Source organism: Rana temporaria, chromosome 5 (genome assembly GCF_905171775.1).
Source record: "Rana temporaria chromosome 5, aRanTem1.1, whole genome shotgun sequence".
NCBI classification, from domain to species: Eukaryota; Metazoa; Chordata; class Amphibia; order Anura; family Ranidae; genus Rana; species Rana temporaria.
The window spans coordinates 212,944,698-212,971,499 of NC_053493.1; the positions used below are offsets into that span (position 1 = coordinate 212,944,698).

The 26,802-nt window shown below is 39.1% G+C and overlaps 1 protein-coding gene across 1 annotated transcript in view; it reads left to right on the forward strand.

The window, feature by feature from the left end:
* LOC120940588 (unconventional myosin-X-like) overlaps positions 1 to 26,802 on the forward strand; it is a 287,319-nt gene that overhangs the window by 132,764 nt on the left and 127,753 nt on the right. The window contains exons 5-10 of the mRNA XM_040353535.1: positions 5,815 to 5,949; positions 10,272 to 10,396; positions 14,732 to 14,745; positions 14,846 to 14,930; positions 21,214 to 21,317; positions 24,385 to 24,514. Coding sequence (XP_040209469.1) covers positions 5,815 to 5,949; positions 10,272 to 10,396; positions 14,732 to 14,745; positions 14,846 to 14,930; positions 21,214 to 21,317; positions 24,385 to 24,514 — 593 coding nt within the window. The remainder of the gene's footprint in view (positions 1 to 5,814; positions 5,950 to 10,271; positions 10,397 to 14,731; positions 14,746 to 14,845; positions 14,931 to 21,213; positions 21,318 to 24,384; positions 24,515 to 26,802) is intronic.

The window sequence follows — 26,802 nt, forward strand, 5'->3', positions numbered from 1 at the left end:
TCTTCTTAACAAGATATTCTGCCTTTAGAAAAATGACAAAAAGAAGCAGCAAACTAGCTCTTAGCTGGGGCACTTTGTAAAATACAGCCCTGGCCAAAAGTTTTGAGAATGGCACAAATATAAATTTTCACAAAGTCTGCTGCCTTAGTTTTTATGATGGAAGTTTGTATATACTCCAGAACGTTATGAAGAGTGAATTGCAATTAATTGCAAAGTCCCTCTTTGCCATGAAATTTAACTTAATCCCCCCCCCCCCAAAAAAAACATTTCCACTGTATTTCAGGTCGGGCACAAAAGAACCACTTGATATCATGTCAGCGATTCTCTCCTTAACACAGGTGTCAGTGCTGATGACAAGGCTGGAAATTAATCTGTAATGCTGATTGAGTTAGAATATCAAACTAGAAGCTGTAAAAGGAGGGCGGTGCACTAAATCATTGTTCTTCCTCTGTTAACCATGGTTACCTGCAAGGGGTGACTCGGGGTGAGATTTTTTGGCTACGATCGGTAACCCCGAGTCAGACTCGGGCTCGCCTCGCTGAATCCACAGGCTTGGTTTACTTACCTTGTGCCTAGATCCAGCAAAGCCACCGCGCTGTGTGAGCGAGCGGGACCTCGCTCGATTCACACAGTGTCCTCCTGTGCCACCGATCTCCGTTCCCTGTGACGTTACGACGCACGGGAGCGGAGAACGGTGCCAAATTCAAAAATGTAAACAAACACAATACATACATTATACTGTAATCTTATAGATTACAGTACTGTATGTAAAAAATACACACCCCCCCTTGTCCCTAGTGGTCTGCCCAGTGTCCTACATGTACTTTTATATAATAAAAACTGTTCTTTCTGCCTGCAAACTGTAGATTGTCCATAGCAACCAAAAGTGTCCCTTTATGTCAAAAATGGTTTTAGAGCAGCTAGAAAACAGCGATAATAACTTATAATCACTTGCAGAATTGTGCAATAGCGATTTGTGGGGAAATTCGTCATAAAAAAATAAAAGTAATGACAGCGACAATTCTGCAACTGAGCAAATTTCAGTGATTTTGAGATGGTTACATTATTGAATAATTTTTATTAGAATTATATTATTATTTGTTATAATTATTTATAATTATTTATTATATTATAATTTATCATTTTGTTTTTAAAAAAAATTCATACCCGGGATGCCTACTAGACTTTTGTTTGATTAGATTTAAGTGAGTTATTCCTTAGAATTACAGGCCTACAGTACAAATCACCAAATTTCCTTGCAAATAATGGTACCGCTTTCAGCCCTTTTTTTCTGAAAGAATCATACCACCAGGGAGGTTAAGGAGAGAGGTTCAATTGTTGTGAAGAAGGCTTCTGGGCACCCAAAAAGACCAGCAAGTGGCAGGACCATCTCCTCCAGTTGATTCAGCTGCAGGATCGGGATATTTATTATAGCAAAAAGTTAAAAATATTGCATTTTTTTTTAAATTGTCGCTCTATTTTTGTTTATAGCGCAAAAAATAAAAACCGCAGAGTTGATCAAATACCACAAAAAGGAAGCTCTATTTGTGACAAAAAAAGGGCGCCAAATCTGTTTGGGAGCCACATCGCTCGACCGCACAATTGTCAGTAAAAACGTTGCAGTGCCGAATCACAAAAAGGGGCCAGATCCTTTACCTGCATAATGGTCCGGGTCTTAAGCGGTTAATTGCTTGTTTATCTCTAATTGATGTTTGTTGTGGTTTGTGTGCACCTTTCTTTCTAAATCGAATAAAAAATAAAATGTGGGAAAAAAAAACAATCAACGCGGTCATGCGATCTCTTACTTCCTGGGGGATTTCCTCCAAGCTTGGGCAATCCATTCTTTTGGCCAACAAGAATAGATAGGAAGCAAGTTTCTGCTGGTAGGCGAACAGGCCCGGAATTGGGCCCATTACTTGTTTTTAAACTCGCAGGCTGATCACCATCATCATCATACTGATCCTGGCTGCATCTTCTAAGTCACTAACCACACCAGGGAGAAGCATGCAGGAGGGAAGTTTAGACCTACCTGAGTGCATACTCAGGAGGCTGCACCTATAAATATTAGGTACAAGACTAAGTTAATTATTATTGTTTTTTAGTGTAATATGTATTTTTTAGGGGCATTATAAACATAACATGTAATAAGGGCAATTAGTAACAGATATGTGTGTGCCAGTACTTTTTATAAGCTCCAAACTAAAGCTGAAAACTATTAATTTTGTTGTATCCCTTTAAAGATCCCTGTGGAATCTGCAAGACCAGTTCCTTTATTAGCACCACAAACCACCATATTTTGTGCTTTTTCAAACTATATTTGGTCATTGTTGTCTTTTCCAGTTTGCCTGTTGCATCACAGTACATTTACAATTACATTATTGACTTTTCAGTGGTTAAAAAAGCATTGTTTTCTCTTCTAATTTCCCTTCTGGCGCCAAGCTGCAAGAGACTGAGATTTTAGTAAGAGATTATTTATTACCACAATATTGCACTGCGTGATTGGCTAAAGCTGTCCAAACCAGTTTATAGTAACAGATTGCTTTTTTATTCGGCCAATTACTCAGTCCCTTCTTCTCAGCGCTGCCCTTTCTTTATTAATTCCTTATGAGACTCCTTTCCAATGGCGCGGTCTTGATATCAAACATAAAGCAACCACAAAGGACGAAAAAAAAAAAGAAGAAATCATTTAAATGATCTGTCAATGATCATTTGGCAGTGAATGTATTTACAAGAAATTCCTCAAGAGTGCCAGTGTTACATATTTCCTTACATCTAGAGTCATTTAATCTCCAGTGCATGAGATATGAGTTTACAAGTAGTTTGGAATGTATGTATATTCACGGATCTCTGTCATTTTTATATTATATGACTGCTTTAGTCTGGGCTGTTGTTTTGATTACTGCAAATTGGTTTGTTGAATTTGAGATTACAGGTGGTTCATATTCCCCAACTAACAAAAGCCTGTTTTTAATAGAAGCTATAGCTCATACAGACCATATGAAATTGTAATATACGTGCTATAAATTCTGCACATTAAACCAAAAAAACTCTTCTTCCACTAGTATGTTTATGCTGTGGTGTTTTTTAAACATAATGTTTTTGGTTTATCGTGGGGAAAGGTTAGAGCCTCGATTTGCTTTGATCGCCCTTGTCCCCATTGAGATTTTCTTTTCTTTCCTGTCTTGCCACACAAACGGAAGGAGAAATGTGGGATTTTACACTTGTAGAATTATGGGTTCTAAAAAAATTGTCATCCCCCTTCATGCCAGGTAAATATATAGCATAGCAGGTGTACATTACTTTATAATACTTTTGGCAAGTAAAACCGCTCTTATTTTTGGGTTTAAAATGTGATTTTGGTCGAATGCTGTAACCAATAACATCTTACTCATCATGGTACTTTTGAAATTATAATGCTGTCTTTGTTACTGTAAACCTGATCTTTATCATCATAACCGTTATTGTTTTCTATGACTCACAGCTGCACCTGTCTGTGTACCTTTTTACAATGTTGATTACATTTTAACATTTGTATGGGTCATACTATGTATCTTTCAAACCTTTAAGAAAGACCTATTGAAAGTGAAAGTATTATGCTGTCACCAAGGGTGTGTAACCAAAAAAATAAAAAATACTCGTTCAAGGGACTAAATCGTCCCAATTTACTTGCCCTGATACAAATTTTTTTTTCCCAAGATGGAATTTATGAAGGGTTGATGATTTTTATTAGGCAGAGGTGTTTTTAGGAATGTCTGAGGATTTTAAAATGAAAGGAGCTTTATGGAGACTTAAACTTTTTTTTGTTTGTTTTTTTTTTTGTTTTTAGCTAGAAAATAAAACATTATATATTTTTTTTAAAGCAGAGGCCCTATTAAAAAAATTGTGGATTTTTGCAATTTTTTATGTCACAGTATTTGCGCAGCGGTTTTTCAAATCCAATTTTTTTTTTTAAATACACTTTTTTTATTTAAATGCAAGAAAAAAAACCCCCACAATAAATAACCCATTTTTGGTACAATATAAAAGATGATGTTACGCCAAGTAAATAGATACCAAACATGTAATGCTTTAAATTGACAACCAAAGACAAACAATATACATTTAACTATTCAAAGGAGATGCTTTAATAGCCTTTACAGATTACCACTTTAGATTTATACAGAAGGTCCAGTGCTAGAATTACTGCCCATAATCTGACGTTTGTGGTGATACCTCGCATGTGTAGGACAATCGCTGTTTGCGTGCGTGTGTGACGGTAACATACGTTCGCCTTTGCGCGTGAGCACGGTAGAACGGTAGTGATTCCTCTGCACTTAAAAGCACTTAATCACACCAGGATCGGTGTGAGCAAATGCTTTCTATTTTTAAAAATGGCGCCAGGGAAACTGGAAGTGATGTATGCTCATCATTTACTGTTTCCTATATCATAGAGGCTGACAGAATGGTCCCCGTCTGTGTTCACCTCTATAAATTTAACATTTAATACATTATGTCACCATGACATGGCTATCATGGACATAAAAAGTGATACACTATGCCTCATCCCTAAATAATACAGAACAAAATAGAGACCACAGAAAATTGGACTTTTTAGACACGGTATTGAACACCCAAAATCATATGTATATGTACTGTAAATATTGTCTTTTATTAGAAAATGGATTAGGACCTCTATGATTAGCCTGGGGAAGTGCCGGCTGGTTGATCGGATGTCCTGATCGAACAGGACAGGCCAGCCACGGAAGGTGGTGGGAGGGGTTGTCCCCTCTTGCTGCTTGTAAAAGTGATCCAGCAGATTGCTTTTACCAGAGAGCCGACCATCGGCTCTAAACCCTGCTGCTTGCCCACAACAGGGCTAAGTGTTAAAAATAACTTCTTTACCGACACCCTGAACTACATGTCCCGGGCATCAGGCGATGGGAATTGAACATCCCTGTGTCACGTAAGGAATTATACCTAATACTAACTATTAAGATTAATAGTGACATACTGAAACCTAAAGTGTATCTCTAAATAAACCTTTAATTTCAGTTTTGAATAGAGTAGGTAAAGGGTGGAAGAAGTGCAGGAGTTAATCTGTTGTTGTACGAGAATTTTGGTACATTATTTCTATCCTTGCTGTGAAACATTAAGGAAAACCGGCTGATTGTTTGCCGGATTTTCTCATAGTGTGTACAAGGCTTAAAGGAACACTAAAGGTTCGTTTTTTATTAGATCAATTGATTGCTGTAAGCTAGAGCATTTAAATATCACTTACCTCGTTTTTCCTTTTGACCTCCAAAATACAGTAATCCAGGTTTGAAAATGCCATTTCCTGTCTCTCCTCTTCTTGCTTTCCACCCCCTTCCTATGACTACAGCCCTGTGTGAAGATGCTCTCTTATCCCTCACAGGCATGGAGGCTAGGCCTAATGTGAACTGTAGTTCCCATTAGGCCGTTATGTAGCAAGAATGAATGCGCACCGCAAACCAGGAAGTCAGTGAGAATAATGATTCAGGAGTGACGGAGGTGAATAAAACACCTCGATTTCAACAGGTATCAAACTAGTTATAATGCAAAACATTATTTTTTACTTTATCAGCAACTGTCAGACTTTAATTTAAGAGGAAAATATTTTTGTCTATACAACCCCTTAAAACCCTTCCATACCCTATCAAAAACAAAAACTAAATGTTTTGGCTTTAGATATACTTTAACAGTGTTCATGGTTATTTACGTATAAGTTTCTATAAGAGCAAACGTCATATATAATCCATTATTGCATTTACCACATGTATACTTTTTTGGTTAACACTATATATACTTTTTTTTCAGTGGTGAAAGCGGGGCAGGCAAAACAGAGAGCACAAAACACATTCTAAAGTATTTGTCTGCAATGAGCCAGCATTCCCTAGAACTGTCTTCAAAAGTAAAGACCGCCAGTGTGGAACAAGCAATTTTAGAGAGCAGGTAATGTATTGCTTTATATCAGTAGTGCCTTTCCATTTCACCAGATGGAGTCCACTTATACACTGCTCGCTGGTTTACAAAAGATACATGAAGCTGCAATTTAATGTTGTTTTTAGCTCTTTTGTGGCGCTAAGGAAATAAAAGTGCTTGATAACATTACCACCTGTTGCAGTCCCAATTGATCTATTATGTTCTTTAGTTGGATGTGTTCATAAGATTCAAACATATTGTGAATAAAACTCACAGATTGATATATTTGCTACAGTTGTACAGTCGGGATGTTGTTTCTACAGAAAGGTAGTTTCTTCAGGCTAGTTAACAGTTCAGTCACAGACAGTGTAAATGTTTAATAACAAATTTCTTAAGTCTTGAGGTGGTGCTGTCGGGTTGGAGGAAGTCACACCCACAATGGAAGCTAGAGGCGTGTGAGATTCTAATGTGCTGCTGCAGCCTGCCGCTATCTGTCCATGGTCTCAGCAGTCACCTTTTACACTTATTAAATACTCTGTTCAGGGCCCCTGACATGGGGGTACACAGGGGGATCGGTGCAGAGGGACAGGAGGACAATCACAGGACGCTGTAATGTTTCTCTCCTTCCAGCAACTGAAAGCTGGCTTCTTTCCCTCTCTCTCCTGCCAGCTTTCAGCTGCTGAAAAGAGAGGAACAGTGCAGCGTCCTGTAATTGTCCTGTCCCTGAGTCTAGAAAAACAGTGGTGCAATCAGCGCAAAAAATAAAAGCCCATACAATAGTGTAAAATATTATTATGTTAATAATAAATGTGTTTGATAAGTGTGAAAAAAACTTCTAGTTTAAATTCATCGGTATGCTAGCTGGACACCAAAGGACATTCACAAAATCCAAAATAGTACAGTATATAAGAAAACAGTGCAGCGCAAGACCAAAATTAATTAATTAATAAGTGAAAATCAATAAAGTCCAAAAGGATTGAAGATCCAATCAGGCACTTCCTAGGATTCTTCACCAAGTGAAATTGAGCACACCAAACTTATGAGTGATCCCTCCACCAGTGAAAGATGGGTACTCTCACCTCAGCAATAGACCACTGTGTTACCAGATGGTCAGCTAGGCAGGTATGTCAACAAAGCAGGCCAAGGAGCAAGATGGTAATTAAATTTCTCATATGTCAGCCATACACATGGATCCGGACATGAAAAAATAAATCACAAATCTAAGAGCTTCCGCTGGACAAGGATAATTTAATACTGTATAAAAGAGCACAGGCTACTCACATTTAGCCAAAGAACATCAGGCATTTAAAATACAACCAGGGCATCGAATCACAAGGTCGGATGGTTAGGCTCTCAAATGGCAGTGAGCGACATAAAATTTCAGGCTCCTATCCCCCGGACGCGTTGCGTTGTTACAACTTCCTCAGCAGGGCTGTCCCTGAGTCTGTCACATTTTCTGCCCAGTGCTGCTACAGTGTGTGCAGCTGATTGATAAAAAAATAACACAGCATTCATGTAGAAGTAGCGTGACTTTCCCATGTAAACAGAGCACTATTTATATGTAAATAGCGCTATATTCATATGTAAATAATGGGACCGACTATATGCAAATCCTACCCCTCCCCCAGTTTCTACCCTCTATTATCTCCTGAATGGTCCCCAAGAAGTGGATGCAAACAAATGGAAGCAGGTTTGAGAGTCCTTCTTGCTCCTGCCATGCTGGATGTTCCATCGGGTACCAAAGTGAGCAGGGGGTGCAAAGGGGGTAAAGAGGCAGCGGTCAGCAGCTTTGTGGGGGTGCAATAGTGAGCAGAGGAGGGCATGTAGAAGTAAGCAAAGAGGGGGGCTTTGAGGTGCAGAGGTAAGCAGCTGGGTTGGGGTGCATTTACATATGCAGCAGCCTTTGCTGTCCCTCTAAGAAACAATCCATGGCCAATCAATTTTCAGAAGTCAGTTGACAGGTGGCTGGGATATATCACCTTCTCACCACGGCTATTAACCCACTGGCACTTTAAAATAAATAAGTTGGTTTTGTGTTGCAGTTTGGGCTCTCGGGCTCAAAAAGGTTCGCCATCACTAAAATATATAGATAATAAAGGGACAGATATCTTGAGATTAGGTCATTTATTTAAAGAATATGTTACTCCAAAAATTAATATTCATGTTAAAAAGTATCCTATTCTTTGCATTTCTTTTTTTTGTGTGAAATACCTGCCCCTGCTTTCTATTTTAAACCCATGCTAGGCATGAGAGGACACCCATAACAGCGTGGTCAGTTTTCTGGCTGTGATAGGAGCACAGACAACCTGCCTGTCCTCCAACGATCAGACATGTGCTGACATGCCCCCCTGCACAGACATTCATTGGGAAGAACAGTGTACTACTGCTTCTCCACCCCTTTCTGAAACTAGGTATATATGGACAGTTATTCTTAGTTAAGCCAGCGGGTTGAACAAAAAAACAACCTGACAGATACCTGCATCCACACAAGCAATGCCCCCCTCACAGCACTATTGTATTCTTACAATTGGGGCTGCAAGGCCCCCCCCCCCCCCTCATTTAAATACACAGATCAGAATGCTGGTTTTTGGCTTTTGGCCCAGCTTCTGGTGAACAGACAGGCGTACACACAGAGCGAAATTTGGCCAGTTCCTGCTTACCCTGTACAGATTTAGCCTCTTATGCAGCTGAGAACAAGGATTATGTGATCACTCAATGATCCCACTTTTACTGCAGCCGTTTCCAGACCAATTATGCGCTTGGACAAATACTTTAATTTAGGGTTAGAGCTTTGCCACCTTGTTTAGACTCCCACACCTGCCAGGAGGGAGAGATATGAATTGCCTCTGACTATGTTGCATCCTACCTCTTGATTTGTTTGGATCCACACAGCTTGCTTCCCTTACCTCTTGAAGGAGCGGGGAACTCCCATGAAACATCAATATTAAGCAAGATTGCCTACGCACAGAAGACACCTTAGTTGTTACTTGTTTAATGCATGGCCATTTACTTACCTTATTGATATGCTATGTTATTATTATTGTTGTGGGAGGGTCTTAAGGGAGGACTGTTTTTTTTTGCTTTTGTCTTTTGTGTATTGTGGTTGCAGAAGTATTTGGAATTATAAAATATATTGATTTTATTGAAGAGTTGTTTGTTGGCACCTCAAAAGATCATCTTGCTTTTTTCTCTTTCTTATATATTATATAGGATGTTGGTCCCTTTCAGCAATCCTTGATTTCCTATTAATAAATATGAGTGAGAGCTGTGGGCAACTAGTTCACGTTATTTATCAAAAATTGTCAAAGTGCATCTATAGGTCAAACTTTTTTTCAGTTTTGGATAAAGTGGGGAAGCGTTCATTTTTTATTTCTTTCTGTCTCCTCTGGGGAGATTTACACTTTTAATTGTTTGGGTGACCATTGTCATTGAGACAGAAAGTTAAGTTAAATACAACTTTTTAGAGTTGTCTCCAGAACAAGAAGTGAGAGGAAATCTTCCAGTGAAGATTGTGTCTAAGATAGTAGTTCCCCCCACTTTGGGATATTTACCATAACCTCCTGTTTTGTTTCTTGGACAGGAAACCAAAGATAGTTTCCCCCAGTGGTGCACAGAAAGCAAAAGATAACCCAGCAGGGTTTTTAACCCTTACCTACTTTATCCAAAACTATATACTGGCTTGTATATACACTTAAAGGTATTTTTTTTTTCTTCAAGCTGGAAGCAGTTACTGATTTTGGTAACCTGGACAGATTTGGACTCTTTGGACTAATTTCTTACATGTTAAAATGTTCACTGCCAGCTTCAACATTAAATATTCACTGTTATTATCACAGAATTTATTATGCATGTGTTAAAGTGCTATCCTAGTGGAATGTGGTTTACATTTCCTGCAAATGATTTTACTAAATATTCATTATATTTTTAGATATTATACCGATACATTTCTAACCCCTAGATGTTTATCTGCTGCTGAACTATTCAAAGAAACATTAGCAAGAGTCAGGTCTTTTTAAAAAAAAAAAAAAAAACTGAGATCGAATTCACAATCTAGAAGATCAGTGAATGTCGTTTTTGCAGCTTTTCCTAACTGTGATGCACTGTTAACCTTAGGGAAGTAGGAGACAGGCAGTAAGATGGAATGCAGGAAACTAGCTGTGGAAATAGAAATTATAGTCAGTAAAGAATGTTATCACATAGATAATGCAATGGGCAAAAGGCTAAATGTTGTGTAACTAAAAAAACTGCAACACAAAAGAAACATTTTAGAGTAGATTTACAAGAGGAATCTGGTTACTTTCTAAAACAAATGTGACATAAATTTACCATGTTTTTTGTGCTTCTTTTCACAGTCCTATCATGGAGTCCTTCGGGAATGCAAAGACTGTTTACAATAATAATTCAAGCCGTTTTGGAAAATTCATTCAACTGAATATATGCCAGAAAGGTCATATTCAAGGAGGAAGAATTATAGATTGTATCCTTTTTCATTAAAGCAACAGAGTGCGTTTCTTATTAAAGGGGTGGTTCCACCTAAAACTCATTTCTAGCAATATATTCGTAAGACCCGTTACACTGCGGGTAGGCTGGCTTCTTTTTTTTTTTCCCCGTACATACCGAGATCTCGGGGGTCTCGTCCCTAGGCGGTGGGCGTTCCTATTTGATTGACGTTCCTCGGACGGGCGCATACGTGACGTCACGACTTTCCGAAAGAAGCCGAACGTCGCCGCGCAGGCGCCGTATAGAGTCGGCTCTATACGGCACCTGCGCGGCGACGTTCGGCTTCTTTCGGAAAGTCGTGACGTCACGTATGCGCCCGTCCGAGGAACGTCAATCAAATAGGAACGCCCACCGCCTAGGGACGAGACCCCCGAGATCTCGGTATGTACGGGGAAAAAAAAAAAGAAGCCAGCCTACCCGCAGTGTAACGGGTCTTACGAATATATTGCTAGAAATGAGTTTTAGGTGGAACCACCCTGTAACTATGTCTCATATCTGTGATAGGTGCATTGGTGAAGTGATCTAACTATTGGTAGCAGCCAAATAAGTTATGCTTAGACCTGGAGTACAGGTATTGCTTCAAGGCCATACTCCCTTTGTTAAATGATGCAATTGATGAAAATAATATTGCACACCTGATATGTAATGCATGTACAGTGTAGGGCTGATTTAAAAAGGAGCAGATAATGTTCATTTAGCAAGCGGAAACCTTCACTTACTGAATAAGGCCTCATTCATATGTGTACACCCATGCGAGGACTGTAGATGTCTGCATGGGGAGGCACAGATGTTTTGAGCATCACTGTGCAGGCAGCACCATTTATGTCAATTGGGGTGCAGCAGCTGCAGGGTAACACCAGCTTTTCTCATTTTGACAGCATGCATGGCCGTCCGTTTGGGGTCGAGTACCTGCACCCACACAACTGTCAAATTTCCTGTGTATAAGTAGCTGTTGCTTCCCACAGGGATGCAAAAAACACCTGTGCATCCTCATGTGGGTAAACATGGCCTCGCACAGACGTACACTATTCAATTCAATTATCTGGTCATGTGGAAGGCAAAATATGTTTTTTAATGCCCTGATGCATGATTGGTCATTCAAAGTATTTACCTCATTGACAACTCATATTCAATTTGGCTATTTTCTAAATTAATATTCTGTACTTCTTTAGTAACCCTGCCTGAGTTTAGAGGAAAAAATATGTTTCTCCTTTTTTAGATGCAAGCTATCTTTACTGTTTTTTTTATGTTGCAGATATTTCTGAGAACCAAGCTACAATAAAAAAAATACCTTAGGGTGAAGTAACAATTCCTCTAAACTGAGAAAATGAAGCAGATCCTGCTTCTTATCAACCAAGTGTGTGTGAGCCCCTTTGTTAGGAGTGATCGGCTCTTTTTTCTATGCTGCATCTGCACCAGACATGGCACAGAGAGCAGGATAGTTTTCCATGCTGCATCTGCACCAGACATGGCACAGAGAGCAGGAGAGTTTGAGCCACTTGCTCTGGCTCCCTCTGCATGTCTCTGCTCCCCCACTATCCTGAGGGGGAGAAGGAAGGCTGTTAACCTGTGTTTGCTGGGGTTAATAAAAGCCAGGCTTATAGTTAGTTCCCTGCCTATATTCCAATGTAATGTGTTACTTGCATGAACAGAGAGAGGCACACTTGTGGGGATCTGCAGCAGTTTTCTATTTTCTAGACTGCGGTGATCCCTGTGTTAATTGGACTCAAAACCCATGCCAGTTACTATGGGTTCTGAATTTTCACCATGTTCACTAAAGCCCTTGTAAAGTAAAAATCCCATTGCAAAGTTATAAGCCTATTATCCTTTAGTAAATCAACCTCTGCGTCTTGCAAACATTATTACATTTTTATGACAAAAATAAACTACCCTTTATTGTTGTTTTGTCAGCGATAATAATTAAAAATAAATAAATAAAAATAATTATTGTGACTTTAGATACATTTTTATTCTATATTTTCTCCTGTTTAAAATGACACAAAAATTATGATTCTGGTGCAAAGCTACTATTAACAAGTGAATTAAATGCTTTTTTCCCCCCAATACCGTGCTTTTTTCAAAGTGACACTAAAAAAAACGAATAACAAAAACACATATGTTAAAAAAATTGAAAAAAAAAAAGGTTTAAATATTAATGGTTAGGAAAATAGAAATAAACAAAGACAATCATCAGGAACATAGATAAAGGGAGAAGAAATCAACTGAGGCCAAACATGTTAAACTGAAGGTTTATAAGGAGTTAACTAGGGATACATTTTATTAATAAAAATTATTGCGAGTGCCATATGCACGTTGAAGCTCATCCTTTTGATTTGCAGGTTAAAGTGGATGTCACAATGTAGTAGAGTATAAGATTTCCTATCATCTGTGCCCAGTCTTGCCACACAGAGTTAATCCAGCTCTGAGCAATCCTCTTTTATTGTTCAGTGAAAATTAACAGACTTCCAGATAAAACACTGTCTAAATACAAAGTCCTTTCCTCTCTCCTTGCTTTGAGTGGCAGGTTATTTACATATATAGCTTGGACATGTTTATCATATGCTATGTTATGTTTATCATAATATGAGGTGATCCACAGTATAAAAAGTGAGAAATCCACCCCTCCCCCACATAACACATCCTGGTAATATACAATGACCTGTGGATCACCTCATATTATGATAAACATAACATATGATAAACATGTCCAAGCTAGATATGTAAATAACCTGTCACTCAAAGCAAGGAGAGAGGAAAGGACTTTGTATTTAGACAGGGTTTTATCTGGAAGTCTGTTAATTTTCACTGAACAATAAAAGAGGATTGCACAGAGCTGGATTAACTCTGTGTGGCAAGACTGGGCAAAGATGATAGGAAATCTTATACTCTACATTGTGACATAAAAAAAAAATTGGGGGTTTACATCCACTTTAATAAAGAAGAGTAGATACAAAAGTAATATGTATTTATCTCACATATGAAAAAGTGTTTATAAACACTGTATCAAGGTTCCTTTTTGGAGAGCAGTGGTTTCTACAGCTATTGTATTTACACAGCAGCTCTTGGATTTCTTTCTGATAGCCAGAAGTTGCCAGAAAGTATGAGAGGGGCAGCAGCAGGAACAAGGCATACCTTGATTATGTTTTTTGGGTTATATGTGTAGCACGCCCAGTGTTCACAGCTGGTTAATAAACTACAGTCATAGTGATAGGTGCCAATTTTCAGATGAAAGGACATGCCTGGAAGGCGGCTATTGATTAGTCCCCTGCATTATTTTGTTTTAAAAAGTCCAGTGTCCATTGTTATATTACAAAAAGTTTATAAATAAAATCGGCACCGTGTGAAAAAAATTATGTGTGGCAGTTTTTACATAAAGGTAGTATAACAAACCCCAAAAATCTTAAAAAAATATGTAATAATGTGCAATTTACATAAGTCCATGAACACTGTTTACACAGCGAATCAGAGGATAGAAACAGATGAAAACATGCACTGCCTTCCAGTGTGAGTTCACTCTTCTAAAGTGCTCAAGGGACCAATCACTATCTCCATGTGAAGTCAAAACTCACCAGAAAAAAGTGCTGCCATATTTAACAGCAGATATATCAGATTTTCCCAGATCACGAGCAACAGTCCCGTGTCCTGCATTTAATGACACCTTCAGATAGACTTGAACTAGGACAAATAAAGCACAACAGGATCCAAGGATAATCTCCAGTTATTCTCCAGCTTTTAATTAAAATATCATAAAAGAGCATTACAAATAGTAATCAAACAAAGACACTGACAATGATAGCTGCTGCCAACCCAGGATCGCACAACAGCTTGACGTCAGCACCAGAAACTCCGCCACTTGGGAGGGAGGTGCCATTGAATGAAGGACACTGGGGACTATTGCATGTGACCTGGGGAGATCTGACGTGTGTCAGGGGGCTCTTGCTGTCATGGCAGCCCTTTGTTCTGGTGAGTTTTGACTTCACATGGAGATAGTGATTGGTTCCTTGAGCACTTTAGAAGAATGAACTCACACTGGAAGGTGGTGGATGTTTTCATATGTGAATATTGGCAATGGTATATGTCTACTTGGGCTGCTTGGTAAATAAAAGCAGATAGGCTGCAGATGTTTAATACATGTTGTGGGTGTTCTTGCAGCTGCTTGTATTTCAGGATTTGATTGATTTTAATGATTTTTTTTCTTCATAATATGACCTGTATAAATCACTCCCAAATGTATGTGCATCTTGTCAAAGCATGGCTTTTCATTTTGGATCATATGGTATTTATCTTTAACTCCAGTGTCTTTCTAACTAAGATTTATTAGAGAAGGTTAGTGAACTATTTTCATTCTTCATATGTCCCCCCCCCCCCCCCTCCGATCCTAAAATAACAGAGATTAAATGCATATTTTTATTTTTTTTGTTTGTAGAATCGTGTAGTACGACAGAATCCCAAGGAGAGGAATTACCACATATTCTATGCACTGCTGGAGGGGGCCGAGAAAGAGGAGAGAGGTACGTTTATTACATGTCCTGTTCTTTGCAGCTTTACTTTAAAATGGTAATAAGCGCAACAACAAAATATTATATTGCAGCTTGCCAGTTTTTACATGTGAGGGCTGCATTTGTTTTTTTATTTTTATGTTTTCCCTTTATTTCCACCTGGTGATCAGGTTAGTAAGTCTGTTATTGTTCAACTTCCTTTAACAGACCAAACTGGCCCACAAAAGTGTTAGTTAGAGGGTTGAGACCATTTAATGCTGACAGGGGTGCTTACAGTGGTCAGCTTTTATTCATGTAAAACCTTTATTCCCAAACAAAACAAAATGTTTCTGTTAGTGCTGGAGTTTGGCTTTAATTTGTTAGCCAAGTCCATCTAAATCTGCTAGTGCATCTAACACTACCCTCTCCCCAGACTGACAATGCTGCTGTCCAAAGGCATCTCTATGGCTCTTCCATTCACGGTGGAGACCCTAAGGCAGAAAATGTGTTACTGGCCAGATCACCAAGTGGACCTGGACACTTCTTTTGCAAGGCCTTGTGTCTTCCTTGTGGTTACAAGATAGGACTCAGACAGTCTGCCATGCACATGAGGGCCATGTGATATGGGGGTCTTTGTCATTTGGGGGAGACATCATCTCCTATCCACCACCTCAACCAGGTTTGCACTAGAGTTATCTTCTCAAGGTCCCTGTATCCCACGGTTTGTTCCTCTATGAGATACACCTGTCCAGCATTATCACCTAATGATGTACTGTCCCAACTCACACCTTCAGTGATAGCAGGCATCCACTTCAATCACTCCAGTTCAGTCAGAGGTTTGGTACAGCTCCAATTTCATGTCCTTGGGGTAATTAGTAATAACAGTCAATAATAAACAAATACTCTTCAGTTCATCAATATAACATGTCCTCTTGACATGGCAGTGTACCTTTCATAAGCTTGTATAGGGGTGCCTATCATGGGATAACAAGAATCAGATTAAATCCTTTAGTCATCTCTCTAACCAGGCTTTTCTTACCACTGGCCCACTGACCACTGGCTAAGCTCAAACCAAGAATTATATATGATCCTGCCAGAAAGGGTATATGAACTCACCTCACTTTCTAAGAAGAGTCTAATGCCCCGTACACACGATCCGAATTTCCAATGGCCTAAAATCCGATGGAATTTTTCATCGGAATTCCATTCAAGCTGTCTTGCATACACACTGTCAGACCAAATTCCAACCGTCCAAAACGCAGTGACGTAAAACACTATGATGAGTCGAGAAAAATGAAGTCCAATGCTCCCGAGCATGCATCGACTTGATTCTGAGCATTCGTGGGTTTTTTCTCCGTCGGAGTTGCACACAGACAATAGGAATTTCCTCTCCTTTTTTTTCCATCGTAAAAAAATAAAACATGTTCTATTTCTAAACACCAATGGAAAAAAGTCAGATGGGGCCCACACACAATCGGAATTTCCGATTGTGTGTACGTGGCATTAGAAAGGTTCACCCTTAAAGGGGCAGTAAATTACAAGCATGCAAGCCAAGTCAGGAATGCCAGAGTCAGGTCATAGCTTCTACCATGCATACTTGTTTAAGTCCAAGCAATTGCATCTTTCAGAAAGGGAGGTCAGCAATGTGAGCTTCCACATTAGTACAGTCATCCTTTAGGAAGATGTAAAAAATAAAGGGTGTCCTTTGTTTCTACCTATTATGGCTGTAAAATTTGACTCCGCAACTGAATCAGTTTATCACACAATTTCCTGTATGCTAGCATCTAGCCAGCTGTTATGCTAATAGTTAGTGTATTCATGATTCAGAATTCCCTTTCTTCAATTCTGTAAACAATTACATAATTATTACAGTCCAAATTTCATAAACACATTCTTTTTACTTCATGAAGTATAGACCACTGCAGTACTTAATTTATATAACAAGCTGTTCACACTTGTTTTATATTATCAACTATTAAAAAGTATGGTCTTCAAGAAATGCATATAGTTTTGTTAGGGGATTTTTGTTCCTTCTTCTTTAAAGTCAATAATAAACTTTAATTCTCCACCCTGCAGGAAGCAATACATTTTAAGTAAACAGGAAAAGAAAAGCTCAAAAGTGCTTCTATACTGGGTACAGTAGTGAGAAACATGAAATGTTCTTCATATGTCAGCGTTAAAGTGGGTCTCTCAAGGGACTATTTTTCTCATCATTGGCGTCTTTGCTCAGCGCTGTGTTTGGGAAATTGAACTCCCTGCTGTGGCTTGATATCTTGCCAGTGATACATATCAAACTGTTTCCCTAAAGTGTAATTCCAGTCAAAACCTAACTAAGCTTAAAGTCTTATTAAACCCAGGACCCTTCATTTACTATATCTGGTCTCCCACAGTACACAGAACATGGACATGCAATAGTTTTAGTAAATATAAACTGCTAAATACCTTTTCTCACCAGCAGTTACAGCAGTCTTGTGACTTCTATCAGTGTCTGGTTAAAGCTTGTAGAATGAGTTTTTATTCTCCCCTGATTGTCCTATGAGGCTGCAGGACCCCTGACCCTCTGTCTGGACAGTGCTGATTGGCCCGGTGCTGATCACATGCACTCTCCCAAGAAAAAAAACTCTGTAGTAATACACACCAAACTGAGCATTTTCAGCTTGCCCCCAAGGCTCTGTTGTATCAGGAGATGGTTTGGGGACTATGGAAGAAGGGGAGGATCAGTGAAGACAGGAACAAACAGCCTTTTTACACAATGCAGAGGATTAACTCTTTAGCTTCCACAGTGAGGATAACAAGCATGCTTTACTGCATGCACAGACTGAATTTACTGTTGTGGGTTTAATAATAACTTAAATCTACTCCCACCCCCATATTTAGGCCTATTCAATTTTCCTGTTAAATGAAATATGTTTATACTTACCTATTCTGCTCACATGGTCCCTCCAGGAGTTGCTTCAATGTAGAGGAGAGAGGAGCAACAACAGCTGCAGAGCCTGGAAAAATATGTCACCCATAGACTTACTATTTAGCTGAGATTTTGACTGGATTTACCTTTTAAGTCAAACTTCCACCCATCATGAGTCATGACGGAGGCCCCGTACACACGACCGAGTTTCTCGGCAGAATTCAGCCAGAAACTCGGTTCAGAGCTGAATTCTGCCGAGAAACCCGGCTGTGTGTACACTTTCGGCCAAGGAAGCCGACGAGGACCTCGGCGAGGAAATAGAGAACATGTTCTCTATTTCCTCGTTGTTCAATGGCAAAAGTCGGCCCGCCGAGTTCCTCGGCGGCTTCCACACTGAACTCGACGAGGAACTCGATGTGTTTGGCACGTCGAGTTCCTCGGTCGTGTGTACGGGGCCTCACTGGTGCACCTTCTCATGGAGGCCTAAGTGGTTGCACAGGTGAACATAAGGGTGTTTAGTGGATTATGTAGGATGTAGCACATCTTCCCTAACCTCCCTGGTGGTATTATTATTTCAGATTTTAGGTACTGAAAGCGGTACCATTTTTTTGCATGGAAATTTGGCGTTTTATATTGTAGGCCTGTAATTCTTAGGAATAACTCACTTAAATCTGTACGAACCAGAGTCTAGTAGACATCCCGGGTATGAAAAAGTTTGAAAAGCAAAATCATAAATTATAATATAATAAATAATTATAAATAAGTATAACAAATAATAATATAATTATAATAAAAATGATTCAATAATGTAATCAACTCAAAATCACTGAAATTTGCTCAGTTGCAGAATTGTCGCTGTTATTACTTTTTTTTTTTTGACGAATTTCCCCACAAATCGCTATCGCTCAATTCTGCAAGTGATTATAATTTATTATCGCTGTTTTCTAGCTGCTCTAAAATCACCTTTGACATAAAGGGACACTTTTTGGTTGCTATGGACAATCTACAGTTTGCAGGCAGAAAGAACAGTTTTTATTATATAAAAGTACATGCAGGACACTGGACAGACCACTAGGGACAAAGGGGGTGTGTATTTTTTACATACAGTACTGTAATCTGTAAGATTACAGTATACTGTATGTATTGTGTTTATTTCCTTTTTTGAATTTGGCGCCGTTCTCCGTCCCCGTGCGTCGTAATGTCGCAGGGAACTGTGAATCGAGCGAGAAGACACCGCTCGATCACACAGCGCGGCGGCATCGCAGGATCCAGGGACTGCTGCGAGGCGATCCCGAGTCTGGCTTGGGGTTATCGCTTTTGGTAATGAAATTTAACCTCGAGCCAGATTCGGGAATACCTCCAGGGGGGGTTAATAGGCAAATTAAATGGTTCACTGCAAAGCAGCATCCTTAAAGGTTGAATGTAAAGTCTTGTTGTTTTAAAAAACAAAAAACAAACATGTGATACTTACCTCCTATGTGCAGTGGATTTGCACAGAGTAGCCCAAATCCTCTTCTTCTCGGGTCCCTCTTTACTGCTCCTGGCCCCTCCCTCCTGTCCAGTGCCTCCACAGCAAGCAGCTTGCTATGGGGTCACCTGAGCCGAGTCACAGTTCTGTGTGTCCATTCAGACATTCAGATACAGAGCTGCCATTTGGTCCCACCCCTCTCTCTCCCGATTGGCTAACTTTGATTAACAGGCACGGGAGCCAATGGCGCCGCTTCTGTGTCTCAGCCAATCAGGAGGGCGAGTCAGGGACAGCTGAGGGACTTGTAAACATTTCTGGACAAAGATGGGGCTCAGGTAAGTATTAGAGGGTGCTGGGGCAGCTGCTACACCCAGAAGGCTTTATATCTTAATGCATTGAATGCATTAAGATAAAAAAAACTTCTGCCTTTACAACTCCTTTAAGTAAAGGCAAAACATTTTTTTTTAGATTTGGATGAAGTGATGAGGGTTTAGAACCACTCTCAGGTTGTTACTGCTGCCTGTGCCCCCTTTTCAATTGTCCTGATCACAACAAATGTAAGCAAGGGTAATTCCAATTTTTGAGCTGCCACCAGAACAACAAGAGAAGAAAAATGTGCCTATGGGGATACCTGTCCCCATGAGAAATGTCTAAAATGACATTTCCCTCACATTGGAAAGATATCCTCTCATTTACCTTTGCGTCAACATGACAGGAAGTAAAGAAAACTCTCTCTAATGAGATACAGGTGACAGCTGTTTTAATCCTCTCCTGCTCTTTCCAAAAGGGAAAAAAAATTAAGCTTCCTTTGCCTCTCTTTCCACTCTATAATCATCCCAAGAAATACCTGTTGTTTTCAGTTAATAGGAAATATGTTACACCTGCCACTGCAGAATGCAGGAACCCAAAAGTCTGGTTACCTAAACATTAGTGTCTGAAATATTAAGATTAATGGGAAGAGCAACCATGTAAAAAGTAAGGCACATTATTTAACAGGTACCTGCTCCCACACCCGCTCGGGGCCGCCTAGGCTACTCAAGCAGAAGTTTTCTTCTCCCCTCCCTCCCTGCAATATTATGGGACCCGTCACAGGTTGCCTGACCATTGAGGAGGCGTATTTGGACTCACGCATGTGCAGTGCACACCCAGCTGTGAAGCTGTCACAGCCAGGTGCCCACACTTGTAATGCCAGCGCCGGGGAGAGGCAAGAGGGAGAAGTGAGGATTCGAGCGGCCACATCGCTGCATCCTAGGACAGGTGAGTGTGTGTTTATTAAAAGTCAGCAGCTAAACTTTTTATAGCTGCTGACTTTTAATAAACTCACAAACGACTAGAAATACACTTTAAAGTGAATGCAGGTTCCCTTCACTGCACTTTAAAGCGGTTGTAAATGTCAGGATTTAATTTTTTTACCCTGCAAGGTAAAACCATAATGTGCTAGTATGCCACGCACATTATGTTAAACTTATCTTAAAACAAAAGCCTCCCGTGCAAAGATGTCAGAGCTGGAGGCCGCTTCCATCTTCACTGGTCTTGTTTCTGGGTTCATGGTCTCCGGCTCTGTGACTGTCCGGAGATGTGATAATGTCACTCCCGTGCATGCATGTGGGGGCCACTGTGTATGGTACAGGGCTCTCACGGGTGGCCGCTCCTTCAGAGTGCATGCGCCAGTGATGTCACTGGCTGCATGTACAGTAAATATCTCCTAAATGGTGCACGTTTAGGAGATATTTACACTACCTTTAGGTAAGCCTCATTATAGGCTTACCTATAGGTAGAAGTCATTCATGGAAGTTAACTTCCACTTTAATAAATCATTGTTTATGTGTGGGGCATGTTCATGTGTATTTGTTCTGAAGTCTAACATTAGCATCACAGTAATTTGTACAACCGTTTTTACTTTTTACCTTCAATTTTTCATATTTTTTTTGTCTATTCCACAGAGGCATTTTATTTATTGCAAACAGAAAAATACCACTACTTGAATCAATCTGGATGTATCACAGATGAGACCATCAGTGACAAGGAAACATTTCAAGAAGTTAAAGTAAGACCGTTTCTGTTACTGTGAGCACATGACGAATATAACCTATTGTTTCTACCTTTGTCAACTGGAAGGCTAAATTGTTCATTTACCCTGGGTAGGCTATGGTGGGATCTTTGCCAAAGCCTGTCACAATACATCAGAAACAATAAACCTGGCTTTTTTGGGAAATAGACAAGTCATCCTGACTGGCAGATGCATAAAGAGTTGTCTGAACCAGGCAGACTTTTAGAATTTAAGCTTCTTGCTGTAGTAGAGTAGTTTAAATAAAATGCCATTCATGTCAGAATGTATAAAACGCCCTCTATGATTAACTCTCAAGATTTGGTACTTTCATAGATGAGTGCCTTAGTTGTCAGAAACAAGATGTGTACTTATATTCAACTCAATACATCTGCAATCATTAGCAGAGAGAACAATTCAGAGAGGGCAAAATTGATTTGTTGTGGTTCAAAATCCAAAAGGAACCAGAAATTATATAAAATAGACATATATATATATATATATATATATATATATATATATATATATATATATATATATATATACCAAATCTATCATACCGGGACTGGGCAAATGCATGCACAATTTGTGAACTTGCGTGTCCATTCTAGGAGCAGCTCCAGAAGGACCAGGGAATCTGTGAAATTATATAAATTAAATAAGAAAACATATTAAGTGATTTAGGGATTCATTATTTATCAAGTTTTGAAGGTTTGTACAATCCAGCCTGTTTAGCTCGTTCAGCACTTTTAGTATTGAATATACTTTTGTCAATTTTGAAAAAAAAAAGTACAGAAATAGTTTTCCAAGGCCACTGCGGTATGAAAACACAAGAAAGTTAATACATAGATGTGCAGAAAATGAATATCTGTATCAAACAAACAACTGTTCAAAGGCATACCCAGCCCATACTTTTAACTACACTTTCCACTGAATCAGCTTCTTGGACATTTTTTTTTTAGCCACTCTGTCCAAAAATGCTTGAGTTGTAGTTTACTAAATTTCACAAGACTGTTTCCTAACTTGTTTCAATGTATACTGTATATATAGCAGGACAGTGTGTTCTGTAAATGTCTTGCTTAGTGTCTTGGAATGTTAAATATGTGATTTATCTGGGAGAAAATAGATATATTATAAACAAAATGGAGTTTGGAGACATCCACGCTTCTTATATCCGATGAGGACAAATAATGAAATCCAGCAAAAGTATGATAATAAATAATTACACATTGTACATGGTGTGCTACAACTTTATTTAAGTAGCGTTTCAGATTGTGGGGTGGTTTCAAAAGAGATTACGCTTTATTTGATGGCTGTGCTTTCCCTTTATAAGTTTATTACCAAAGTTGCCATTAAAGGAAAACTATTATAGTGTGATTTCAATTTAATTTTAATTTACATGTGTTTTAATGTTTTTTTTTTTTATCTGTGCATTATAATATTTATAATACATGAAAATTGAACACTTTCTTCTCTTTTTATCTTCCTCTCTTTTATACCTTCTGTTTACCCTTTTCTTCTTTTCTTTATGTCTTTTCTTCAGGTTCAATTAGCAATACCTTTAATTTACTCTTTATGATTCTACAACACTATTGGTATACGTTCCTATATGTTTTATAATAGTGATGATTCCTTATAACGTTTTTTTTTCTTATACGAATATTCTTGATAATTGTAAACTACCATAAGCCTGAGGCTTGGCTCATACTTGATTCTACCCTCTCTTGAATAATTGAAAAGAATAATCTTTGGCATTACTAATCCTATACAAGTTGTGCAATTTGCGTTATACAGTGGAGCTATTATCTCTTATTATACACTGACATGTTACTTTCATGTACTGCTTTTGAATTTGTCTTTGTCTTTATATTTTGTTAAATTTAAATAAACAAACTTGACAAGAAAAGAAAATAGAAAACTATGGGGGTTATTTACTAAAGGCAAATCCACAAGTGCACTTGAAATTGCACTGAAAGTGCACTTGGAAGTGCAGTCGCTGTAGATCCGAGGGGGACATGCAAGTAAAATAAATAAACAGCATTTTAGCTTTCACATGATTGGATCTGCCTCTCAGATTTACAGCGACTGCACTTCCAAGTGCAATTTCAAGTGCACTTTGCACTTGTAGTTTGCACTCGTAGTGCAAAGTGGATTTGCCTTTCGTAAATATCCCCCTATGGGTTAGTTAAAAGGAAGAGATATGTCTCTGGGATGTGTCGCTGTTCTGTGTAAACAGGCTATATTTACCAGACCATCAGATTTTTTGGAAGCTGGCCATACATTGTACAATTCCTTAATATGAGTTCAAAACCGAAACTAACACTTTCAATTTGTATGCAATGAGGCAGTATCCTTGCACTATATATTTGAAGGTGAAGGTAATTGAATAAGAAAATTGTATAATGTATTTCCAGTTTAAATCCTGACCATAATAAGGAAAGAAATTATGTATCATGAAAGTGTGAACAATCCATTAACCAATGCTGATATGCTTACAATCCACTTTTACTGGTTGTAAGTTTTTTTCTTTTATCGTGGATATGAAAGGTATGAACCACAAAGTGACCCTAAGTAAATCAAAAGTATTACTCTTTATTTTAACTGTATAAGTCACTGGCTGTGGTACACCCCTTGAAATTGTTGCAATGTGTGTGTGTGTGAATCGGGGGGTTGAAGATTTCCATATAGCACAAAGAAAACCTTTGGCTGCCTGCTGTGTGGCTAGAAATACGTATTAATGAATTATTACACATATGATGTACGGACATATTCATGTTAAGCAAAGCAACTAATTTTGCTTCTTTAAAAAAAAAATATATATATAATTTTTTGTAATGTACCTTAAATTAGGGGTCTAAAAGACTGTGTGGTTCATGTGGCATTACAGAGAGAGTTCTTTCGTGAATTTTATCTTACGTATTTTAAATATATATTAAATTGTGCAATTAAATATTTTCTAACCAAGGCTTCATAAATGTTTACAAGTTGGATAATTAAAAAAGCAAGTCAACATTTTTGTAACTGTCTTTGTACCATTCATTGCATTTAAGTTTCCATTTGCTTGCAGACTGCCATGAAAGTTATGAAGTTTACCTCTGAGAATGTTCGGGAGGTTCTTAGGTTGCTTGCTGGAATTTTGCACCTGGGAAACATAGAATTCATAACGGCTGGTGGTGCTCAGATCTGCAAAAAGACGGGTAAACACACATCCTATTATTTTAAGTTTAAATGACCTGTGTACTGTTTTAGCTATAATGAGTAAATCATGTGCTTTATCCCAAACCTCTAGTGTTCTAATTTATCACTGTATTAGTCAGAAAAGCACAAAGTAACAACATCAGGAACGAAAAGCTGCAAAAGGAAAACAAGTTCAGGCCTAGGAATGTGGGTTCAGAATATTCATTCAGATACCAGATTCTATACATATAGAAAATAATTATAAGAACTGCACCTTATAGAGATTTGTTATAAATAATATACACTATAGGATAACATTGTGTATTATTGTCAATGTAGAATTGCATGACTAAATTGGTTTCTAGCTATAGTCCAGTAAGCTTTCGCTTACATTAGCTATTTTATTTATTATCGTACATTTACATGTAAAGCTGAAACTTTTTTTCATTTTGGAGATTGAGGAAATCTCCCATTGGGCAGTTCCCACTAAAAAAAAAGGAGATTTCTGATCTGCTCAAAATGTTGGATTTTCCCTCACTTTCTGTTCTAGTAAAAATGCTCACCGAGACGGACTAAGAGTAAATCTTCCTAACATGGACAAACTCTTCCCTACTCAAGCCAAAGCTAAATGCAAAAACGGTGATCTCACACCAGCTATATTCCTTTTACCAGCATTCTTTAGCCACTCCCATCATTGTTGCACCTAATATTTCTAGTTTTGGGTAAGATGTGACTTTCTTTCATGTGACAGTGCTCGGGTCTAGCAGTCAGATGCTAGGCATGAGCACTGTAACACAGTCAGGGGGTGTCATTACTGTTTAGCTTAGCATTGAATACCTTCGATTTCAGTGCCTCCCGCAGTAAAGACTGGACTTTGCAAGAGAGCACTTGTAAAGCTAGTACAACTGGGGTGGGGTTTTTTTCTGGCACTTTGCCCTGCTTTGGCTTTAAAGTGGAGTTCAACCCAAAAGTCTCCCCCCCCTCCGGTGCCACATTTGGCACCTTTCTTGGGGGGAGCGCTGCCCTTTCCCTGCTGCAAATTACGTCAGCAGCTCGGCTCCCGCCTCCTCCTTCCCCAGCTGCCAGACCAGTAGGAGAGCGCAGTGGTGCCTTGCGCATGTGCAGTAGGGACTCGGCATGAAGCCATATTGCTTCACTTCTGGGTTCCCTTACCCACAATGGGGGCAACAGCACCCGACAGCTGATGGAAACATCAGCTGCAGTGCTGTCATCGCTGGACTCCAGGACTGGAAAGTGTCCTATTATTAAAAGTCAGCAGCTACAGTATGTGTAGCTGCTGGCTTTTAATTTTTACAGGGGTGGGAGGACCTCTGCTTTAAGTTGAGATGAAATGTTTTTTTTTTCAATATATGCTTATGATATTATCATATTAAACTGAATAAAAATGTTTAGCAAGTAAAATGAATGTGATTATATAATAAATATGTTTAAAATTAATGGCCAATATCGTGTTTCACCTGAAAATAAGACCGGGTCTTATATTAATTTTGGCTACAAAATATGCATTGGACATTTAGCTCAAGAGACAGCATCCCTGTAATCCCCAAAATAAACCCTAGTTAACGTCCTTTTAAAATCATTTAATACACTCTGTAAATAGATTATATAATGTTCAGTGTGCGTCTTTATGTACCATTGTAGAAAAGACCCTATTTACAGTGCCGCTGAGCCCTCACATGACCTGCCAGAGCTCTTCTTCCCTCTCCAGGCACCGCTGAGGGAGATCTCCGCTGACATCAGCCCTGCTCCGAGCACTGCAGAGGGCGGGGCCGCTGACGTCAGCCAGGAGGAGAAGTGGAGAGCTTCAGACAGGCCACATGAGTGCCCAGCGGTGCTGTAAATGAGAAATTTTCTACAATAATGTTACATAAAGACACACACTGGACATTATGGCCCAGATTCACAAAGCACTTATGCCGACGTATCTCGAGATACGCCGTGTAAGTGTAACTATGCGCCGTCGTATCTGTGCGCCGTGCCCACAATCTGTTGTACGCCTAAAAATAGGCTTTCTACGACCGACATAACTTGCCTACGCCATCGTATCGTGGGTGCATATTTACGCTGGGCGCATTTTCCGCTCCCATTGATTTTCTATGCACATATGCAAATGAGGGAGATACGCCGATTCACGAACGTAGTTGCGCCCGGCGCATTATATACGCGGTTTGCGTAAGTCGTACGTCTGGCGTAAAGTTATTCCCCATATAGGAGGCGCAACTCATGCAAAGGTATGGGCCAGGGAACACAAGCCATCGTATCTTTTGTCGTTTACGTTGTATGTGAA